Genomic DNA, 21,379 nt, shown 5'->3' on the forward strand with positions numbered 1-21,379 from the left:
CCACTGGGCAACCAAGAGCGAGCTACACTGGAGAAGGCGGAAAATAGAAAGTGAAATTACTTTACTTACTGCAATTTGTTCGTTTTTTTAATAATAATGTAGGAAAATCCTGTTTAATTAGATTTTACTACAAGTACTTTAACACCTGGATCAATATCAGTTTTATTGTGCTGCGTTTAGACACATTTCATAAACCTGATTTTGAGGAAATTGGTTTTAATTCTTTCAAAAACAGTGAGAAAAAAACCCAACAATACAAAATAGTAAAAGGTGACCAAAATATTATTATATATTATTTAAAAAATCAGAAAAAAATGTCCAGAAAACTATATTCATCATTCTTACAATTACATGTTAGTTTATTTTTAGCACTTTCTTAGGGTCATTTACTTAATTTAAATTAAAAAAAACTTATTTTCATTTAATTTTCTTGCAACTTTTTTTTTTTTTTTTTTTTTTTTTACAAATTTCTTGATAATTTTTGGGCCATTTCTCTTTTAGTTGCTTGTTGCCTTCTTCCCATGTTTCTGACAGAAATCAAGCCAATTTGCTTAAGTTTTAAAGGGTTAAAATGTATCTGGAGGGGGACTTTAATATCATTGGTTTTGGACTGTTGGGCAATTTATCAATTTTTGACATTTTATGGACCAAGCACATAAAAAAAATCACCAAATTAATGCACCATGTAAAATAATTGAGTAAATATCAAAATTCAGATATAAAAACTACAAAACTGAAGTATCACATGCCATATCCGTCCCTTTCTAATTGCACAGTACCTCCATGAATGAATTTAACCTATCGTTCATTGTCAAGTACGTGTGATCATTCATGGTAAATACACAGTGAAGCACAACACTGTATTCCAGTCAAACCAGCTCTCAGAAGGCAACAGCTTATGACAGAAAGAGTCTGAGGTCTGACAGACTGGAAAAAGGTCAGAGTTAAGGCAAACATGAGCGAGGCCGGCGACTAAAAGGATCACGCTGCGGGTGGAAAAGTGTCCTCAGACTGTGTCTGTTTTTCAAAAATAATCCCGAGCATTACATCTAAAATAAAGCAGAGCTGAAACACTCTTTTGTTGTAGAAATAAATAGTCTAAGAAGACTGATCTTGACATTTCTAAATCTAAAACATAAAAAAAAACCTATCTAAAATGCGGACATGCAACCCATCGCACTCCGTATGAATGCGCACTAAAGGTTAACTGTCATCATCACGCCTCCCTGTAGTCAAACAGTCATTGTTGCTTACACAATTCACAGTAATGTGGGGCCCTTGGTGGTGTAGTTCATGGCGGGGAAGTGCCTGCTGTCCACGTCCCAGTGTCCGAGCTGCTGGTGGGAGGCAGGCGGGAGGCTGGGGTTCCAGTGGTTAATGTAGCTGGCCATGAGCAGCGTCAGCTCCAGTATCTGTGACGAGAGCAGCGACAGGTCGTAGCACATCAGACCGTGGGATTAATGGCTTTAACATTTAGATATGATGTTTCATTTGATTCCAGGGAGCAGAGAGGACGCAAGAAACCGGAGAAACCCAAATGATCTGTTATCAAGAGTGGAGTTCATTAGCTTCGCCCACAGCTGTAATGTGACTCTGCGTTAAAGCTCTTTTGAGATTCTGCACATAAATTAAAAGCAACTGTTTTGTCCATCAGCTCTCGGTGGCGAGAGGATTAAGAAACAGGTGAATATGAGTCGCGGCTCGCCGTTTCCTCCCTTATCTTCAGAGCTCCTTTACACGACTTCAGCACCTTCAACACTCAGTCCATCTAACCCACGTTTCCTTTACGCCTGACTGCGTTCACCCAGAGTCCATCAGATGAACTCAACCACCGTCCATCAACTCTACCTGACAGGTCCACTGTAGACTAGATGTTATTTGACACTTTGTTACGATATGTTTGACAAAAGCTGTCAATGTTTAGGTTGGTTTAAGGCATTTTCATTTGAAAATCTTACATGGTAACGAGCTTATACTAGTAGCTGATTTTAGCTGATCTAAAACAGTCTTAAATGGTCCAAACCCAGTTCTTGCTGGTCTTTTTTTTTTTACCTTTTGCCTTTATTCTGAAAGGACAGTTTAAATGTCAAAGAGTGAGAGAAAGTGGAGGACATGCAGCAGCCGCAGATTGGAGTGAATCTGCCCTCTCATGACACTGTTTTTTATCCATACTCAAGGACATTGCTTTGGTTTCAATTCTACAGGAACTTAAATGGATAAACCAGCCTTAACCATCTTAAACTGGTCAAGCTGGTTTTTCAGCAGGAATGTATTTCAACTCTTACCTATATTTTCCTGCAATTTTTTTCTTTCCACCAATCGAATCATTGCACAGAAGCAATCGTGCATCTTTTTATGGAAAAGAGGCTCCTGCTGGCACAAGATGAGATGGCGGCCTCCTCGTCTGAGCGGCAACGTTTCAGTGCACCCTTTCTTCTGCACAGTGATATATGTGGCGGTTTATTTCAGGATAGAGAAAATAGTTCCTCAATGAAACTGCTCACAACAAGGTCTGTGAATTATCTTTAGTTTAGTTTAGATTATCTTGAGTGACCGGGTCACGATTTCTGCAAAGAAAAATGTATTTTTTGGCGCTTTGAGAACCACAAGAGTGTCATTACATTAAAGAAGGCAGACATCTCTACCACTGATATCTCAGCAACTCACATAAAAACAATCATCAGGAGACTTTCTGTTCATTTGCTAAGTAATTTTCACACATTCTCAATCACAAGTCCACATCAGATTACAGCGACTCAACATGGTACTAAACATACGTATATCTTCTTGTCATATTGTGATTTTTTCAATTTAGTTGAGCGACTAGTAAATATTTACACAATACCTTTGTGCAAAAAGAGCAACACCTGGTTGGGAACTGTAAGGGGAAAGTTTGTTTAATCATGCTGAATCCTGTATAATGTAATCTTTGAGCGCGTCAACTCTGGCCTGATAGTCTGAACTGAAAAATTCCTGCCCAGGATCCTGATGAGCCCTTTGTCTTGAAAACAAAGGCATGTGAGATGTCCAGAGGGCAGGGTTGGGAATACAAATAACGGAGTGACATGATTTAAAATGCAAAATATGAAAAACTGTATTTCATTACAGTTACAGTTTAAATTGATGTTTTCAGAGTACAGTTATTGTCTTTATAATTAGATTACTTGAAGGGATTACTTAATTGGTTTTGTTTTATTCGCTTTAAGCCTATATTTTAACTGAATAGTTTACATTGCTATTGATGCTGCACTTTTGTCTCTCTGTATGAATTGTTTGGGTTTTTTTTTCCTTTCCTTTCTTTATTTCTATTGCCTGTTACCTGCCAAACGACTACGGATGTAAATCAGCAGTCCTGCTTACTCCGGCATATTTACATTTGTATTTTATACCGACGTTCATTAATATCCTGTGTCCCTTTGAAGTTGACATGAAAATGTCAGAAGATAATTGTATTTTGGGAAATGGTATTTAAGGAGCAAAAGCAAATACTTGGATTTGAGGTCCCTAATAAGTTTTTGGTGCTTTATTTATGTAAATTCTCAAAAGAAAATGTTCCTGTCAGTTATAGATATTTGATCAAAATACTGTGAGTGGCAAACAAGAAAGCGAACATTAGAAACTGGGACCAATGGCTCACAACTGATGGAAAAACTGACACACAAACTGAGGCTACAAGAGGCACAACTAGAAAGAAAAACAGACTCTATACAAGACTCAAAAGGCGAGACTGGACTGGATCAATAATCAACAGATTAATCTTCAAGGATGTAAAAATGTATCCAACCAGTCTTTGTTTTGTCAACTTTTGTCTTTGATATTCTCTCATAACTGACATGTCAATGTCACAAATATTTGTGTTAATAAAGAGTTAAAAAAAAAAAAACACGTGGAGGCAGTGGAAATGTGTCAATCATCAGGCTGAACGTGTGCAGACGTGCTCGTGACTCTCACCTTTGGTTTCGCCATCACAAACACCATCTTCTCCACGCTCTTCTTCCCGACTCCAGGCTCCCTCTGCTGGCTCGTGACCACCATGAAATCGTCGCGACAGCCACCAAAAGTAATCACAGACTGGTAGGAGTACGTGACCAGCGTGTGCTGAAGGATGAGAGCAGTGCCAGTGTGACATGTTCAGCGATATAAACAGCGAGCATGTTTACATTTTTATTGCTGATCTCAAAATAGAGCGTGGAATGCTTTTGGGAAATGATTTTTGTTTTTCTGCTTTGGCAAATTGAGCGTGAAGGAGCGTGACATAACTTCCAGCGACTTCTTGTGATTTTTTACTTTGTTTTTCTCTCTGGCTTTCTCGACAGAACACGAGCATCGCCGCCCGCCAGACCAAGAATGAAATGGATCTACATGGGCTGCTGAAAATTACAGAGTTCAAGCTAACGTTGTTTACATGTTGGAACGTCTGTCTGTCAGGGTCGGGGATGTTAAATCGGAGGCTGGTCATTTTATTTTCCTGTGGATTTCTGGTGTTTAAAATGCCAGAGAATAAAAAATAATCCCAGAGCAGTGGGTTGACAGCTGTGGCCCCGACAGCTGAGCGCCGCAGTCGTTAAGAGGAATCAGCACTTTTTGAGCATTTCTCTCCTTTAATGTAAAAACAGGATAGAGGCGGCGCGGATGGAGCTATTTTTTTTAAACTCACCATCGTATAGTCCAGCACACACAATCCATCCTCATTGACTGCCAGCCACACCTGGCTCTGCTCAACAAGAGAGGGCGGGACCGGCTGTGGACAGGGGAAACAGAGGCGTCATGTCACAGGTGAAATCAATCCTGGTAAACATTACGGCTTCCTCTCTTCGTGGTCTCAAACTGGTCCAGCCTCAGAGCTTGATGCATGGCCCGTGTCATGGTTCAAGTCACATGAGAGGTGGATGTTTACTTTGGATGACTCGGATGCTTGTTTTCTAACAAAGACTTCAAATGAAGGACTGAATCTAAGAGAAAAGAGCCAACATTAAAGAAGCTATAAGGAGTTTTAACCCCTAAACACCTGGATGGGCATTCATTTTCTGTGTCTAAATTACCTTTACCATGATTTATATAGATTCAAAATGGATCTTGTATTGGTTCTTGTAATATGTCTATTTTATTTATGAAATAAATTGCAAGATGTGTTTTTTCATGACATGTGGCTTCATATTGGTGGCTTACTTTGTTTTACAGCATTATATCACAGTTATCAATCTTACATAGCCACAAACAGACCCATTATCTCGTTGCTTTGCATCCTGCAAACAGCTGTGATTAAAGAAGAAAAACAGTATAAATATAATATATAAGTGGTGGTGCTCATGTAAACACTGCTGCTTTTGTTCACAGTGGCCACAGAAGTCTCGTAGTTGCTTTAAGGCATATGCCCCTATTTAACCACAAACAATTTCCATAGCAACCAGGGACCTTTTAAGGAACTGACTGAACTCAGTGTGTTTTCAACAAAGGTCTAAACAAAGTTTCAGAGACATTTGACGCCTCAAAAAGTACCTGCTCGGGGGTAATTCTTTCTGAAAGCACAGGCAGTCACGGGTTGTGTTTCCAGGGAAAACCATCAGATATGTAATTGCTTAACCACACACAGCACAGCTGCTTCAACTCAGCTTGCCAATTCATTTTTAAATAGAGATAGAGATATTGTGAATGAGAAAAATAAAATGTTATTTTCTGAATATTTCAGTGCAGTTTTGTTCTAAAGAACAAATAAATAACCATCAAACACTCAACAGATGTTTTAATGGGAGACGGATGCTTTAAGTTTCACTTTCCTTCTCTACATTTAATTTTTTAATGCATATGTAATGATTTGCAGCGGTACATACGGGACTTTGCAGGAATAAATGTCATGACAGTGACGTGTTTTTTGAATGAAACGGGCGGACACACTGAGCTGCAGACTCCAGAGTGTGCTCATCCCTGTGACTACCAGCAGCCCTCATCTTGTCCTGCTGATTATGCATTTTCATAAGTCAGCAATGATTATTTTTCCTAATCTTCCCGGGTTCTTGGGCCACCATCGAAATGCAGACATCAACAAGCTGAAGGAACTTTAAAGTAAAATAGTCCTGGGACACAAACAAGGGGAAAGGTGGACTTTCTGTCTTACCTTTGCACTGAACAGTTTGGCTCCAAACAGGGGCCATTTCCGAGCCACAGTTAGGTATATTCTCACACACTCGGGTGCACTGCACCCACGTAGCAAAGACCACTTAGTGGCCAAACGCTCAGTAAGATCTCTGAAAGGACAAAAGAAACATTTGTGAGATATTAAGTCTTATCTTTAGCAAAAAGAACATCCTGCAGTATTTGTGTGATCAATTCATGACAAAGTGGACCCGCAGTGTTTGTGTTTTTGTTGCAAGAGGATATTGCAAAATACATTAAACAAGTCTGTACGAGGACATTAGGTTCGCTGCTTCTAGTTTCAATAATTAATTTGGACAACAGCAGTGTTTGTTTTACCTGAGCTGCTCTGAGCTGCAGTCCTGTTTGTAGCGTTTGGGGTAAAAGCGCTCTAAGGCCTGCAGGAGAATCAGCTGAGATTTTGGCTGAGGAGAGCTGGTGGGAGACGAGGCAGCTGGTCTCTCCAAGTCACCATGTTCAACCTGGAAGAAGACAGATGAAAGAAGAGAGAAAGTTAGAAAATGGTTTTAAAAATTCTTTCTGACAGTACAAAGTGTTCATAAATTAAGAAAAATATTTTTGGTCTAATTCTTGACATTATGTTTACACACCTGAGCCATGAGGGCGGCCACCTCCAGAGCCAGCTCTTTGTTCACAGGGAAGTGGCCTTGCTGAACTTCATCATTCACCTGATACGCTAGCAGGAGGCGCTCCCGCTCCGTCTCTCCTTTCACCTGAGCTCTGAAACACAACCTGTGCATGCACAAAGAAGACTAACTTGTCATAAAACTCATTTTCCTGGTTGAGGCTGCAGTTACGTTGACTTTGCATGAAATCTGAACCTGACAATTGAAATTCCTGAGAAAAGCGTGAATGGCCAAACAGAAATCACACCACCATCGATTATTGTGTGGTCCAAGTTAAGTTTTAAAAGGCATTTAGAAAAATGCTCATGACCATATAATGAAAGCTGCTGATGTAAGGCCCAGATGTGACAACAGAAATCCCACCTGCTCTTGTATGTCAGACGCACAATCCGTGTCCCCTCATTTTTCCCAGGATGCAGTTCTTTAAGAGCCTGTTCCCACTTGGAAATGACATCACAAATCTGGCAAAAGAGAAACAAGAAAGTCTCCAGTTGAACATGCAGGAGATTTTACTTTATTTCCGGTTCTGTCAGCAGGTGGCAGCAGCTAAAATGACAGCATAATGTACGCCAGAGTTAGAAATGTAGTCTATTTGATGTCTTTGGAGGGTCTGTTAACCCTTTGAAACCTGAGAAAATTGGCTTGGCTTCTTTTAAAACTCATGGGAAGAGGGCAAAAAGCAACTTAATAATAAATGGCCCAAAAAATTAACAATAAATCATTAACAGTTACAAGAAAATCACCAGGGGAACAAAAAGAAAATAAAAAGCAAACAAAAAAAGACAAAAAAAATTTAAAAAAAATTATCTAAAGAAAATGTTAAAAACATTTTTCTGTAACATAATTTTAAATGAAATATGAGAAGATTTATAAATATATTTTTCTGGACATTCTTCCTTCCTTTTTTGATTATATCTAATAATCCCCCCCAGCCAATTTTTAGATAACTTTCTTGCCACCTTTTAGTGATTTTTTTTGCCAAGTTGCTCATTATATTTTTTGTGTTTTTGAAGGGATTCAAACCAATTTTTACAGGTTTAAATTCTGGTAAAGGAGTGTAAATGCAGCACGAGAAAACTGATGTCAATCAAGGTGTTAAAGGGTTAAACACAATGGAACAGTTTCAGTAAGCAAATTGAAAATGGGACTAAAGGCACCACTTTTTATCACGATTATGTGGGATTAAATTATAGTCAGGCTTTGGTATGCAGGAATATGACTGCAGTTAGAAACCAAAAAGTCACAAAAAAAGTTTTGACAGCCTTTATTTGTCAAAACAGTCTTTAAATACCCACTGCTGCTGCTCTGAAATATGAAGTAACAAATGACTTGAATAAATGCACCACAGAGGCCTCGTGGGGTTTGGTGTTCAGTGAGCCGCACTGTTACCTTGGCAGACGGCTGCAGGCAGTGCTCCAGGTCTTTGCCAGACGGATCATCAGTGAAGAGGGCAAACCCCGACACCTGAGGCTTCCTCACGCAGATCCTCTGGTTCAGCGTGTTGAGGAACTCTTCCACTGTGGTGGAGCCGTCGAAACCCACCACCTGCATGAGCAAAAACAAAAGACACTTCACATTTTCACAGATGAGAAGCATCGGGACCAGACCAACAACATCCTGCAGTTTCAGTCCAAACTGCACCACCTAAACGTAACAGCAGCTGCAGATTAGAACTGCAGATGTACTGTATACTGCTGCTGTGAGAGGGAGTTAAGACCAAAAACAGTCCTGAATTTAGAAAAATGCAAGAGTTGTGTTGTTTCAGGTACCAGTGAGATTATAAAATATGATCCAGGAAGTCCAGTTTGAGTAACTGATCCGTGAGTTTGAAGCCTTATCAGTGCCAAAATATTTATGAAACAGTATTTTACAACTCTGGAGGGTTATCGTGACGGCAGTGATTTTATTGTCTGTCAGGACAATCTCAAAATAAGCACTAAGAAATACAGCCTTCAAGTTATAAAGTAATATTCCATAAATGTCTGCTTCCACATATTTGATTGGCAAATGTAGCGTCTTTCCAGATAACGATGAAGAGCACTGCAGTAAAAATATTTGGTGCTTCTGCATCGGCAACATTAAATATTGAAGCAGCAGTTACTTTATTTGCCTGTAGGTGGCAGCATCCACACGCCTTTTCACATCTGCAGGTATAAACTGATGCTGATGTTGCTTTTTGCCTTGAGGCAGTGCTGCTTCGAATGTACCCACCATGGACCATTTTGGGGTTTTTTTAGGGGGGACAGGGGATCTTTAGGAGGAGATTGCAGGTCAACAGTATATACCTCATAAAAGTGGTACACATCATCTGAAAACAGGGAACCTGCTGATTAATTTGAGCACTTATTTTAACTCAGCACGGTGTGCCAAGTTTGTCATTATGTTTTAGATAGGCTGTTTAGGGACTCAGAATGGAGAATATTCAAATACAATAGGTGAAAATAACACATTTATACTACAGGTTAATTAAAAACTGCTATTAACATGATAGATTTGCAAGCCAATTATGTGAAGTAATTTACCTCTAAAAAGAAGACGGTGTGGTTGCATTTTAAAGATATTAATAAGACTTTAAGACTTTAAGGTTTTAAGTTAGATATAGCTTGTGTTTGCATTTTAAGACAGCAAGATGGTCACCATAAAGACAGTGACAGCGTGTTTCTGTGTTACCTGGTAGGTGTTGTTCATGAAGTGGACTGGGATGCTGAATGGCAGTGAGTGGTGGTAGGGGTTCCTCAGCAGGATGGAGACGATCTCCATACGTGAAGGTTTGGCCTCTCGCTCTCCATTCTGCAGCGTTCGCTCCACAGACCTCTGACAGTACACCGCATACTTCCCCACCTCACTCCTAAGTAGCAACAAAAAGAGACAGAGATGTAGATTAAAAACTGACACAGAACTGCTTTTAGTTACTTAGGAGATCACAGTTTAAGGAGGCTTAAGACACCTCACCTCGGGTCGGCGTTGCGTTGCAGGTACTGTCTCAGGTACCAAAGAAAATGTTGTTGAGGAAGGAACAATGCCACGCACAGAGACAACAGCTGCCAGCACTAGAGGAAGAGGCGGAACAAGAAAAAAACTTTTAATTACAGGGTTACTGAAAATGTCCTTTTTCATGCGAGCATTTTTCAAACTTTTGCAGCAGCACTCAGCGTAACTGTCTGAGTTAACTACAATGGTATTCTTAATGTGTAAATGATTAAAGTGAAGATAAAACAACACATTTTCTGCTGTCATTTTTTCTGTTTTGTCTTCCCTGCATCCACCACACTGACCTGTGTGAGGGAGTAGTTGTGTGGCGTTCGGCGGTTGGTCTGCTTGATAAGCTGACAGTACATTTCATTCTGCAGCTCCGGGTGGGTCAGGCACACCTGCAAAGCATTCTGGGCCAGCGAGGTGTGGTAGTCGACAGACGGAGACTCAACCAGCACATTGATGAAGAGCTGACAGCTCTGCAGAGACACAGACTTCATATTTAAAATCTGACACTTTAGTGCACTGCACCACCAGCAGGTGGAAGCAAACACTCACCAGAGACTCAAAACGTAAATGCATCTTAGAGGGGTCTTACAATGCTCATTTTCAGGTTTGCACTTGTATTTTGGGTTTCTAGTAGAGCATGTTAACATGCTGTAATGGGATAAAACACTTAATTTTCTTCATACACCTATATTCACCCTCTATCTGACAGAGTCTGGTTTTTTTATCCCCCGCCCAAAAAAAAAAAAACCTGTCAATTTTGATTGATCAGCGTTTCCAGGTCTTCTGCATCTAACAATCTCGGCCCCTTCTTGTCAGGCAGGAGAATGACTGCTCTGATGTCGAAAAATGTTCTGTTGTATGTGATCGATGCGTCTTTTTGATACTGAATACAATTAGTTAAAGAAATAAAAATAGCATAACTTCAGGTGCTAAAATTCAGGTCAAATGAAAACAACATTAATACATGTCATGAGGCCAGTGAGAGCCCAAATGTGTGGGTTTTTTTTTTAGATAACTTTTGTTCTCATCCGCAGGGACAGATGGAGACAAAAGAACCAATTAAAAGGTTTTCATCAGTCTTGTCAGATTCATTAATACTTCAAAGGCATGAAGCAGAGCGTCACTTCCATTCATCCTGTTTCTTTTTGTGTGTTTGGGATGTTTTTTAAGGCTGGCTGGTCAAAGAGAGAGCCGATCCATTTAGCTTTCAATCCCCATAGTGTAGCGACTGTAGTGGACGGGCTGAGGAGCAGAGAGGGGGGGATTTCTGGGTGGGCGCACTGAGTTGAAAAGAGAGGAAAGGGATCTGCCATCTTCCTATAAGGTCCCCATTCTGCTCTGATCCCCTTTCTCCGCCCCCATCCTGTTGCGTCCATATCCATTGCTGCCGCTCTCTGAAGGCCCTGACCTCCCATGTCTCCTCTTTAAAGGGGCGCCTTTCACCCCGGCTGTAAACCCGAGGAACGGTTAGCCTCAATCAGAGCAGATAATCAAGGCCATTATCTCTCTTCCACGCTTTTAATGAGCGGGGGCCCTCGTACTGGAGCCTTTGATCTGGTTTAAAGGCAGGAGGGAAGAGAGGAAGAGGGAGCACGTCCAGGAGTAGGAGGGGATACTGAAGTGGGACGGATGATGCCTTGAACAGACCCTCGCAGTGAGACAGAAAAGCAGAAGCTCGGAGAAAGGGATGAAAGTAAGCGGAAGAACAACAGAGAGAGAGAGCGAGGGGTGAGAGGTGGAGAGACTGACCTTGAAAAGCTTGAGAGCTTCTGTCTGCAGAGCTTCAGAGGGCAGAGTGGTGAGAGGCGAGCGCAGACCCTCCTTACAGAAACTCAAGGCCGCGCTCCTCCACAAGGCAGACTCTGGGAAAAGAAAACACACACACACACACACACGCAGGCAGGCAAGCCCACGCAAACACATGCAGACAAACATAAAGATTGAGTTTCAAAGCCGTAATGACTCAACAGCTGACAAAAATTCACACACAGCTCCAGCCGTAAACACAGTCTGCAGTGTGGATTAAAGCCGTCAGACACGGCAGATCAAAATAACATGTAGCATGCTACTGAGTAAATTTGTATCCACTTATAGAGACTTTGCAAGCCTTAAAGATCAAGTCAGCAACTCTGGAGAAGGATTGTTGATATTTGAACTCAGCACCCAAACAAACATACCAGATTTACCATCCGTCCCGCGCCAACTGCCTCTCTTTATATACATCTACGGCCTTTCACTCGTCCTGTGCACCACAGTGAATGCTGCATTAATGATTGGCTGAAATAGTGTTGTGAGGCTCGGTGTTTGTTTCACATTTACAGAGCCAGATCTGTTTATGGACACCAGATTTTTTTCAGAGCACACACAGAACAAACAGCCAGCAGACCACGAGGAGACAGTTAGAATCGCTGACTTCACCTTTATGCTTTTTTGGTTAATTATGCATCTACGGTGAGTGTATATCTCCACTAATGTCGACGAAAAATATCCAGATCAAATGTTTTTGAGTTCTTTGCAATACTCTGTAACACGAATTTCTCCTCATCTTTAGCTATTGCTGATGTAGCTCATGTTATAAGGTTTTTTGTGAATTTGCTACATTTAAGGCTGATTTCAGTAAGTCACACCTTGTTTACTTAAACTACTTTTAGGCAAAGAAAATACAACTTACTAAAGAAGTAGAGCTGCTTATTGATATTGGTGCACATATAATACCTTGCTCTGGACAAAATGACTATATTTTATCCTTTTATTTTTCATTTATTAATATAAATCAAACAGCTCAATTCATCAGTGTTAAAAACATGCAGAAAAAAGACTAAATAAAATACAGTAAAACTAAATTAAAGTTTTATGATTCAAATGAGAAAACATTTGAGCAAATATACCAAATATTTCTATCAGGTTTAAATACTTAAAAAAACGTAGATTTTGAATGCTACAGACCCATTTTCGCTGATACTCAGAATATGTGGAGGCTAAGTACTGATCTATATAAAGGACTCAGTTGTCCACTTAAATTTCGTTCCAGGAAGATCGCAGAAGGCTTTAAAACAGCATTTACACCTTTATGTTGGAAAATAAAATGTATTATTATTTTTATTTTTTTAGAGTGTAACCAGTTACATTTTATTTCAAGTGTGCAAAGTAAATTTGAAGACAAATAATTTTTCACCTCTTCCAATAAACCGCTTACACTGGACAACAATGCAGTCAGTAGTGATGCTTTTTTGATTTCCTCACCTGGTTCTCCGTCTGCATCAAGGAGTTTCCCAATGAGCTGCTCGTACTCTGTTCCAACTTTAAAGGTCGCACTGCTGCCTGCTGCCACAGTCAGGTGATACAGCCACGTGTCCTGTGCAGGAAACAAAAAATAAATGAATCTTGACTCTACAGATAGAATAATTACAGCTCCACATTTATTAAGGCATTTCCTATTCCAGTACCTTCTCCTGCTTGGTGCCGATTAGCAGGTATGTCGGACTCTGGTCTCTCGGTTGGACCACTAAGGTGCAGTGAGACGAGAGGAAACCTCGACTGCCTGCCTCATAGTCCTCGTCTGAATCACAGGAGCGATCCACTTCCTGTACCGAGGCCTCCCGCATCTGCAGCTGACCCAGAGGCAGCTGAGACAGAAAAGGTCAATCAGAGTCAAAGCAATCAAACACAAGATGGTAATTAGTGTTAGACTGACAGATTGAAGTATCTTAAATATAATAGACAAACTAGCTAAACTTAATGTATATACAGTAATATTTAATAAAAGACAACATTAAAAGCAGGTGAAGGGAGTTTTGTGAACCTTGTCTTCTTGATTACGATAGTAGCAGAAGAATTTCCCAACCAAAGAACACCACACCAGCTTAGAGTGTCCATGTTTGACCTGAAACAAGAGGACAGCGGCTCATAGAGTATGAGAACATTTTCCAGACAAGTCCCAAGACTATCTGCATTTTTTTAAACAACAGAAAATATGAGATTATACTTTTTTTTGTATTCTTTGAAACTCAGACTAAAGAAGTTAAAAAAAGCTTGACAGATGTTATTCAGGGGATTCCCCCATCTGACCGGCAGATGTGTGCAGGTAAGAGTGCAAATTACTATTTAGATTTTTTTTGTTTGTTTCCAAAGCAAAGTGAGGACTAACTTCTGCCAAACTGCCAAATGTAAACAGTCCGCCCAGGCCAGCTGACAGTCTTGTCTGGGCCCGGGACAAGATAATGTTAGATGGGCCCTCCCCTCCACCACCGCCGGGTTTTTTTGTCACTAAACATCACCAGTTATGTTTGATATATTGTGATAATGCAATAAATAAGGTATTGTATACGAGGGGAAAATCTTAGCTCTCCATGGCAGCTGAGATTTTAGTTAAATATGACATTTATATACTTGTCACAAAGGACCTGCTAATATTATTAAGAGTTATGCATACACATTTTCTAATCCTTATACATGCAGGAAAAATAGACCAGGGAAGAATAAATTAGGCATTTTAATTTTAAGAATTTTCTCTCTGTCAACTGATAATACAGTAAATAAGCATGTATATCAAACTTTAAATGAAAACTTTATCAGTTCAACGTCATGCTAGAATTGTCAGTTCTCTAACTTCAAAACCAAATGAACATCTCATAACTGACATTAGTTCCTCTCTTCTCCTCTGTCTTCCTCTCCTCACCTCTCTCTCTTGTCTTCCTCTCTTCTCATGTGCTCTTCCTCTCCTGTCTTCATCTCCTCACCTCTGCTGTCTTCCTCTCTTCTCTTCTCATCTGCTCTTCCTCTCCTCTGTCATCATCTCCTCACCTCTCCAGTTTTCCTCTCTCATCTGTTCTTCCTCTCTTCTCATCTGCTCTTCCTCTCCTCTGTCTTCCTCTCCTCTGTCTCCCTCTTCTCTCCTCTCCTCTCCTCTTCTCACATCATTTTTAGATTTAAACTCTAAATGCTATGCGCCTAGCTTTCCTTGTGGCAAAATCATCTATAATGTCTTGAAAGTCCAGTTTCTTGGCAAGTTGACGCTCTATGGAGAGCATTGCCAAACCGTTCAGCCTCTCCTGGGACATGTTAGAGCGTAAGTAGTTTTTTATAGTCTTCATTTTACTGAAGGCCCGCTCACCTCCAGCCACAGTCACAGTTGGCCATAATGCAGGATCGCTGAAATTTTGTGCCTGATAATCAGTCTCTGATCCCTGCTCAGCGGACAGCTCCCGCTCTCTCCCTCTCTCTTCTCTGTCACCTGCAGCCTGACTCTGCTCCTCCGCTCCACCGTGACACAGCCCCCCTCTCTCTTCTCTGTCACCGGTAGCCTCACTCTGCTGCTCCGGACTCGGTCCAGAGTCACACAGCCCCCCTCTCTCTCTTCTCTGTCACCGGTAGCCTCACTCTGCTGCTCCGGACTCGGTCCAGAGTGACACAGCCCCCCTCTCTCTTCTCTGTCACCGGTAGCCTCACTCTGCTGCTCCGGACTCGGTCCAGAGTGACACAGCCCCCCTCTCTCTTCTCTGTCACCGGTAGCCTCACTCTGCTGCTCCGGACTCGGTCCAGAGTCACACAGCCCCTCTCTCTCTTCTCTGTCACCGGTAGCCTCATTCTGCCCCTCCGCTCCACCGTGACACAACCCCCCTCTCTCTTCTCCGTCACCCGTAGCCTGACTCCTGACACCTGACTGCTGCTCGCTCTCCCTCCTCTCTGTTTCTGTCAAAGATAACGTGTTTTGTCAGGCTTTTGTACAAGCTAGGCTAATGGCCGTTAACATTAGAGCTGGTCAGTTAGGCTGCTTTATAAGGTTGGCTGCACTACTTACCTTGCTCTATTCCACTCGTCCCAGCTTCACTGTCGGCACATTTTTTAAAATATTTGTTTAGAGCATTTCTCAGCCCTTTGTTTTCCTCTTCTCTTTTTCCCCTTTCTTTCCTTTTCTGGGCACCGGACTTGTGCTTACCAGACATTTTGATTGTAGACCCGCGCGCCTTCTCAACTTCAAATTAATAACAACATCAAAGTTTGATCTGGGCCAAACCATTTTTGTGTTTGGGGTGGGAGGGTTCATGATTACTATTTCTCAAGGACAACTAGGAGAATACAAATAAAAAACTGTAATGTGATTGAAATAATAGTTTTCCACTATTCTGACAATTTTTTTAATTCCACAATTTAATGAGGGCCCAGTTGTGGGCCCCCCTCTCCCTGGGCCCGGGACAGCAGACCCGTTTGTCCCCCCCTATCGGCGGGCCTGAGTCCGCCCACGCTCCAACTCTGCATTCAGTTTCATTTTAACCAGGAACACAGCTGCTGCTGATAACTACACATATCTTTGAGGACGTCTCTCAGAGAGCTCTGGAAATATGAATGGAGCGATGATGTCACTGGAGGACAATATCAGCACAAAGCCAGCTGTGCATCCCTCAAAAAGGGGGTCACGGGGTTAACGGCGCCGAGAGGCAGAGCTGTCTGGACTGAGATCACGTCATGAGCAGCGGATCAAAGACGACTTTCAGGAAGGGATTTGGGGTTTGGTGAGAGGACGTTGGCTGTCAGTCAGCTGTCAGAGACCCGTCACACACACCCGTCAGATGTTTAAGTGTCGTCCCTTTACCAACAGACAGACCTTGGCTCAGGAGAGGAGGGCGAAGGAGGAGGTGAACGGACGGAGATCTCGAGCATTCCAGCAGCTCGGGCCTTTCAGCCGTGTCCCAACGTGAAGGAGGGTTTCAAGAATCTGCTTCAAGTGCTCCGTCAAACCCCCCGCCCCAGTGACAGACACTATCTGTCTGAAAGAGGACGTTACGCCCGAAAACAAGTTATTTCTGGTATCCTCTTCAGGCAGAAACTTTGGCTAATCTACACCTCTGAAAGTGGGGGACAGAAGTAGCGATTCTTCACCTCGAATCAGTCCTTCCAGGATGTTGTTTAGACAACTTCCATGAATATTTACTATCATACTGAAATATTTTGTTTCCTTGCTGAAAGATAGATGAGAAGATTAATCCCTAAATGTCTCAAATAGTAGCCTCAAATTTTACTTACAGACACTCGCTGAGCAAGACAGCGAATAACTAGAAGTAAAGTTTCCAGGGGCTTTGTATATATATCTATATATATATATATTATGACCTCTGTCTCCTGACCTTTGTAAGCCAGCCCGTCACAGTAGGCTTGGCGGTGGTCTCCACGGTAACCGGGCTGCTGGCCTGCACTTTGAGTATGTTCTGCAGCACCCGTATCCACTCCTCCAGGATGTTGGGTGAATCCGCGGTCAGATAGAAAGTCTTCTTCTCTGTAATCAACTAAAGAGATGAAAAAAGGAGAAAATATGGGAAAAATGCTGAGCTGAGCCCGACTGAGATAGCATCATGGTGTCAGAGGAGATCAGGATCAGCTTCCGAGAGCCGGGAAAACATTCCAGTCCAACGCTACACCTGATGTCATTTTAAGCTGCTTCTCTGGTATGCGGCTGTAAAGCTCCGCTGTGATGCAGCACTATAATAAGAGTGCTGGTGTGTGTGTGGAGCTGCATGTGCCCTCCAACAACTGTCTTTGTTTAAGTTTTATATTTTTCTATTTCATGCATCAGTCTTTTGAACTGGAGATCTATAAAAAGTTTAACTGCCATTTCAATTCTTTGGATAGCCAGTAATCATAGTGTGCAGCGTAAATCATACTCTCCTTGTCTTGAAGCAATCCTGCAAAAACTTAAGCACTATTGGGAACTTCTGAAGGATTTAAGATGTTTTGCACTTACTTGAAATGTTTTGTGCTCCTTCTCCACGAACTATACGGCACGATGAGTTCAGCTCGATCTGACCCTGAGGTTTCCTGATCACGTCACTCTGAAAACAAATACACAAACAACAGTCTTAATTTCTGTCCAAAATTACAGTTACAAAGTCTATCATAAAGTCAGTAACTGCAGTAACTTTCACCTTTTTTTTAATCAGCACCAGTCACGTTCAAATTCCAGAGTCTTAAAATATACTATATGATGAACACAATATTGATTAATCAAGCAAGATCATGTTGCTTTTTTTTCCCATTAACCTCACAATGACGGGACGCCTGCACAGTTTTGTAGACATGCACCAAGTCGAAGCTAAACAAGCTAATGAACACCAGATATTTTTGGCATTTTTTCGACAGTGAGAGCTTCAGCTTTCAAGAGCGGTGGAAAGTTGAATACTTTCTCACTTCAAGTTGAAACTGTGATGTCCCCTTTTTGCCTTTAGTTTATCTTTTAATTTTATCTTTTAATTTATTTTTTAACTTGACTTTTTATTCTGTCTTATATCTGCTTAATTATTATAATTATTATTAATGTTCTGTTGTTTACTGCCTTTATTTTGTTAAACATATCTAACATGTTTCTGCCTCTAATCTCCTGCTTAATTCTACCTTAGCTCTTGTCTGGCCTTTGTTCAGTATTATTGACTAACTTCTATTGTTTTATCGCCTCAAGGGTTTATTGCCTCTGCAATGCTTTGTTTGTCAAAGCACTTTGTAAACTGTGTTTTTAAAGGTGCTTTATAAATAATTTTATTATTATTATAATTATTTGTATGTGTTTTTTTTTTTTAAATAACCCAAATTATGCTAAAAGCAGCTGGCCCCAGATATTTTCACATGATCTAATCTGCCCCCCATTCAAAACAGTGTGGACACCCCTGATCTACACTGACAAGAACACATGTGATGAGTTGTAAGGATGGTGCTTGAGCCTTCTGCTGCAGCCTTCTTGCACGCAAACGCACAAAATTTTAAAATATTCGTGCAATGTTTTCTGTGCAGACAGCAAAACCTTAGAAGGAAGCAGGCAGGCTCACACTCACAGGAGATTTGTAGTAGAGGATCTCTCCATTCCTGAGGATGAACCAGCGACGCTTCCAGGCTTTTACCTGACTGCCCATCTTCAGCAGGTACCCAGACTTCTCCAGCATCTCCTGCACTCACAAACAGCAAGGGAATTATTCAAATACGTCTTACTTATTTAACTGTATTTGACTAAATAAAATGACCAAGGACTGCACTTACAGGCCCAGTGCTCTCACAGGAATAGGAGGAGGTTCGCTGGACTTTATGCTCCGGTTCGGAGTAGTCACTGTCCAGGGAGTAGGCATCAGGAGGAATAGCATAATCACTCTCTGAGCTGATAGACGACATGGACACACCTGGGAAAACAGAACATGCATAAAAAGATACAGAAAGTAAGAAAGACAGTAGAAGGTTAGAGGGAGAAGAACACAGAGAATAAATTATACACGTCTTGACTCAGAGCCAGCAAACAGCAGGAGGTTCAAGACAGAACGTTCTTAAATGGAAAATCCAGACTGTGAGATCACTGAGATATCGTCAGTACGTGATGCTCGATGCATTCCAGCACTTATTCTGCATTGAGTTTAAGAGCCGAATACCTATAGCGACGGCACTTTCCATACAAACAATACAACTTCTACAGCAGACAAACCACTGTTTATTCTATGTGGGATTTGTTGGTGTGCTTTGACAACCATGCATCTTGGTCTTGTCATGTTTTGTGGTTAAACTGAAAAATTACATGCTGTGAGTCGGAGAGGTCTCTGTTGGCTTTGTACGTGTTTTTGTAATCCACTGATACATTTCATTTGTGCATCTTATATCAGCGTTTCTTAGGTGATATGTATATAAGCTGACTTTGTTTTCGGGAGGTGGACGCCTGCCAAGCTGCAGACCACTTTTTAAGAGTGTATATGGGAAGATTTACTCTCATAGTAATGTCCTTGTCTTTAAATATTTTTTAAAATTTGATGGATAATTATTATTGTTGATATTTCTTGTAGTTGCTACCTGGAGAATGCCATTTTTCAAGGGCAATTCTCCTTCACATTTTTTCTTAATATGTACTGTATATTCTTAATGCTTATATGTGGAAATAAAGTAGTAAAAATAAAACAAAAAATGAAACTACAAAAACGGTTTTCTAACGAAACATCGGCAGCATTTCCAGCAGATTGGAGAGAGGATCGGCTCTGTGCTTTAAGATCAGCTGTTTCTGAAGAAGCCACTCATGAGCTATCTCCCTGTAAAGACTCGCTGTCTCATCCTGGAAATCCTCATTATGGAAAAATGATACTGGAAACTCTCACTTGGACTGAGGCACGCTACAGGGGACATTGCCAGAGGACCGCGGACCTGAGGATTTTTTCTGTTACTGTCTGGACTGATCATCTATGGCTTTTTTCCTGTTAGTGTGGATGTTGTACATTGTCGTACCTGTTTTTTTATGTGTGAAAAATTAATATAACTGTTGTTGAAAAAAACTATTAATGCTTTGCAGAAAAGTACAACGCCAACATTTATTCTGAAGATTGTGTTGCTTACCTTCTGGCTAATTCGACACTAGATCCAAATTCATGTGTCATTTTAAATTTACATTAAAGACAGACTTACATGGACTCCATTGTCCTGTCTGCACTTTAATGTGCACTCCACACGTCTCATTACGGTTCGTGGGCTTCCTGGGACGCTGCCTTTCCTGTCCGGGCACAGGATGGAGGTCCGTAAACTGGCCAGAGAGCTGCTGTCATCCTCGGACCCAGAGTCATCATCGGGTAGAGGTACACTGCTGATCTGAGTGGCTTTCTAAACAAATAATTCAAAGAGTAAAGGAAGGTAAAAAACAAAATTCATGTAATTTTGGTAAAGATAAAAATAGTCTGAGGTTTAAAATACAAAAGTAGCCAATAATCTGCCTCAAAAGTAATGATCAGCTACACTGTAACCCTTTAATAATAAAAAATTAAACCTCACTCACCCCTTTCAGTGTGGTGTAGACTGGTACGTTGATATTTTTGTAGATCAACTGAGTGAACGGACCTGCTGCCGGATATTGGGGTAAGTTGGACCCTGCAACAAGAAGGAAGACATTTATTCAGAATGTATTTGATTTTCTGTGTATTTGTTAAGGACACATACATATCATGCCAACACCATATAATACAGCACTTAAAGCTTTAAGTGAGACATTTCACTTTTGCTAAAGGGCTTCAAATGTGGCCACAAATGGCAATTAGAGGAAAAATGGTTAACTCCAAAAATTGGCATAATGGTCATGAACCAACCAACCAAATTATTTAAAAAAAACCACATGGTCTCTAATTTAGAAAATTTGGTAAACTTAAACAACTACTAAAAAATATATGATGCTTCCAGACTGTATTCATTTTTCCTTATTAGAGCAAGTTATACAAGAGATATACAAGACTAAACAGTCTATTTTTGGAATACTTTTGAAAATAAGATAAAAAATTGTAATACACATAGTAGACTAAAATAAAAAATAAAAATAGATGATTAACAAATATAAAGTACTTGTGTATTATTTTTTGAGACTTTTGACTTTTTTTGGTCAACAAAACTTAATTCTGTTTATCACTGCTTCAAAAATAATGACTCATTATATTCTGGGCTTTTTTCTTGTGTGTATTTGAGTTGTATAAGTAGGAAAATGGCCAAAATAAACTAAGCTTAACTAAAACCAAACAGTAACAATAGAAGTGAAGAGAAATAAAGTCGGTACTGACTTTTATATCAGTTTAACAGTAAACAGTAAAAATTGATATGGTAATTCCTACAAGAGCCTGTGTACTTGC

At 40.7% G+C, this 21,379-nt stretch overlaps 1 protein-coding gene across 1 annotated transcript in view; it reads right to left on the minus strand.

Annotated features, from left to right (window-relative positions):
* Positions 1 to 498: 498 nt before the first annotated feature.
* plekhh1 (pleckstrin homology domain containing, family H (with MyTH4 domain) member 1) overlaps positions 499 to 21,379 on the minus strand; it is a 46,123-nt gene continuing 25,242 nt past the window's right edge. Inside the window, 22 exon segments of the mRNA XM_042501450.1 lie at positions 499 to 1,412; positions 3,952 to 4,098; positions 4,658 to 4,741; positions 6,116 to 6,245; positions 6,472 to 6,614; positions 6,744 to 6,885; positions 7,143 to 7,240; positions 8,169 to 8,324; positions 9,450 to 9,627; positions 9,732 to 9,829; positions 10,055 to 10,231; positions 11,511 to 11,623; positions 13,005 to 13,116; positions 13,208 to 13,387; positions 13,564 to 13,644; positions 16,886 to 17,044; positions 17,500 to 17,508; positions 17,510 to 17,587; positions 18,581 to 18,691; positions 18,783 to 18,919; positions 20,222 to 20,369; positions 20,542 to 20,633. Coding sequence (XP_042357384.1) covers positions 1,260 to 1,412; positions 3,952 to 4,098; positions 4,658 to 4,741; positions 6,116 to 6,245; positions 6,472 to 6,614; positions 6,744 to 6,885; positions 7,143 to 7,240; positions 8,169 to 8,324; positions 9,450 to 9,627; positions 9,732 to 9,829; positions 10,055 to 10,231; positions 11,511 to 11,623; positions 13,005 to 13,116; positions 13,208 to 13,387; positions 13,564 to 13,644; positions 16,886 to 17,044; positions 17,500 to 17,508; positions 17,510 to 17,587; positions 18,581 to 18,691; positions 18,783 to 18,919; positions 20,222 to 20,369; positions 20,542 to 20,633 — 2,726 coding nt within the window. The 3' untranslated portion in view covers positions 499 to 1,259.

The sequence above is a fragment of the Plectropomus leopardus genome, chromosome 14, assembly GCF_008729295.1.
Source record: "Plectropomus leopardus isolate mb chromosome 14, YSFRI_Pleo_2.0, whole genome shotgun sequence".
Taxonomy (NCBI): Eukaryota; Metazoa; Chordata; class Actinopteri; order Perciformes; family Serranidae; genus Plectropomus; species Plectropomus leopardus.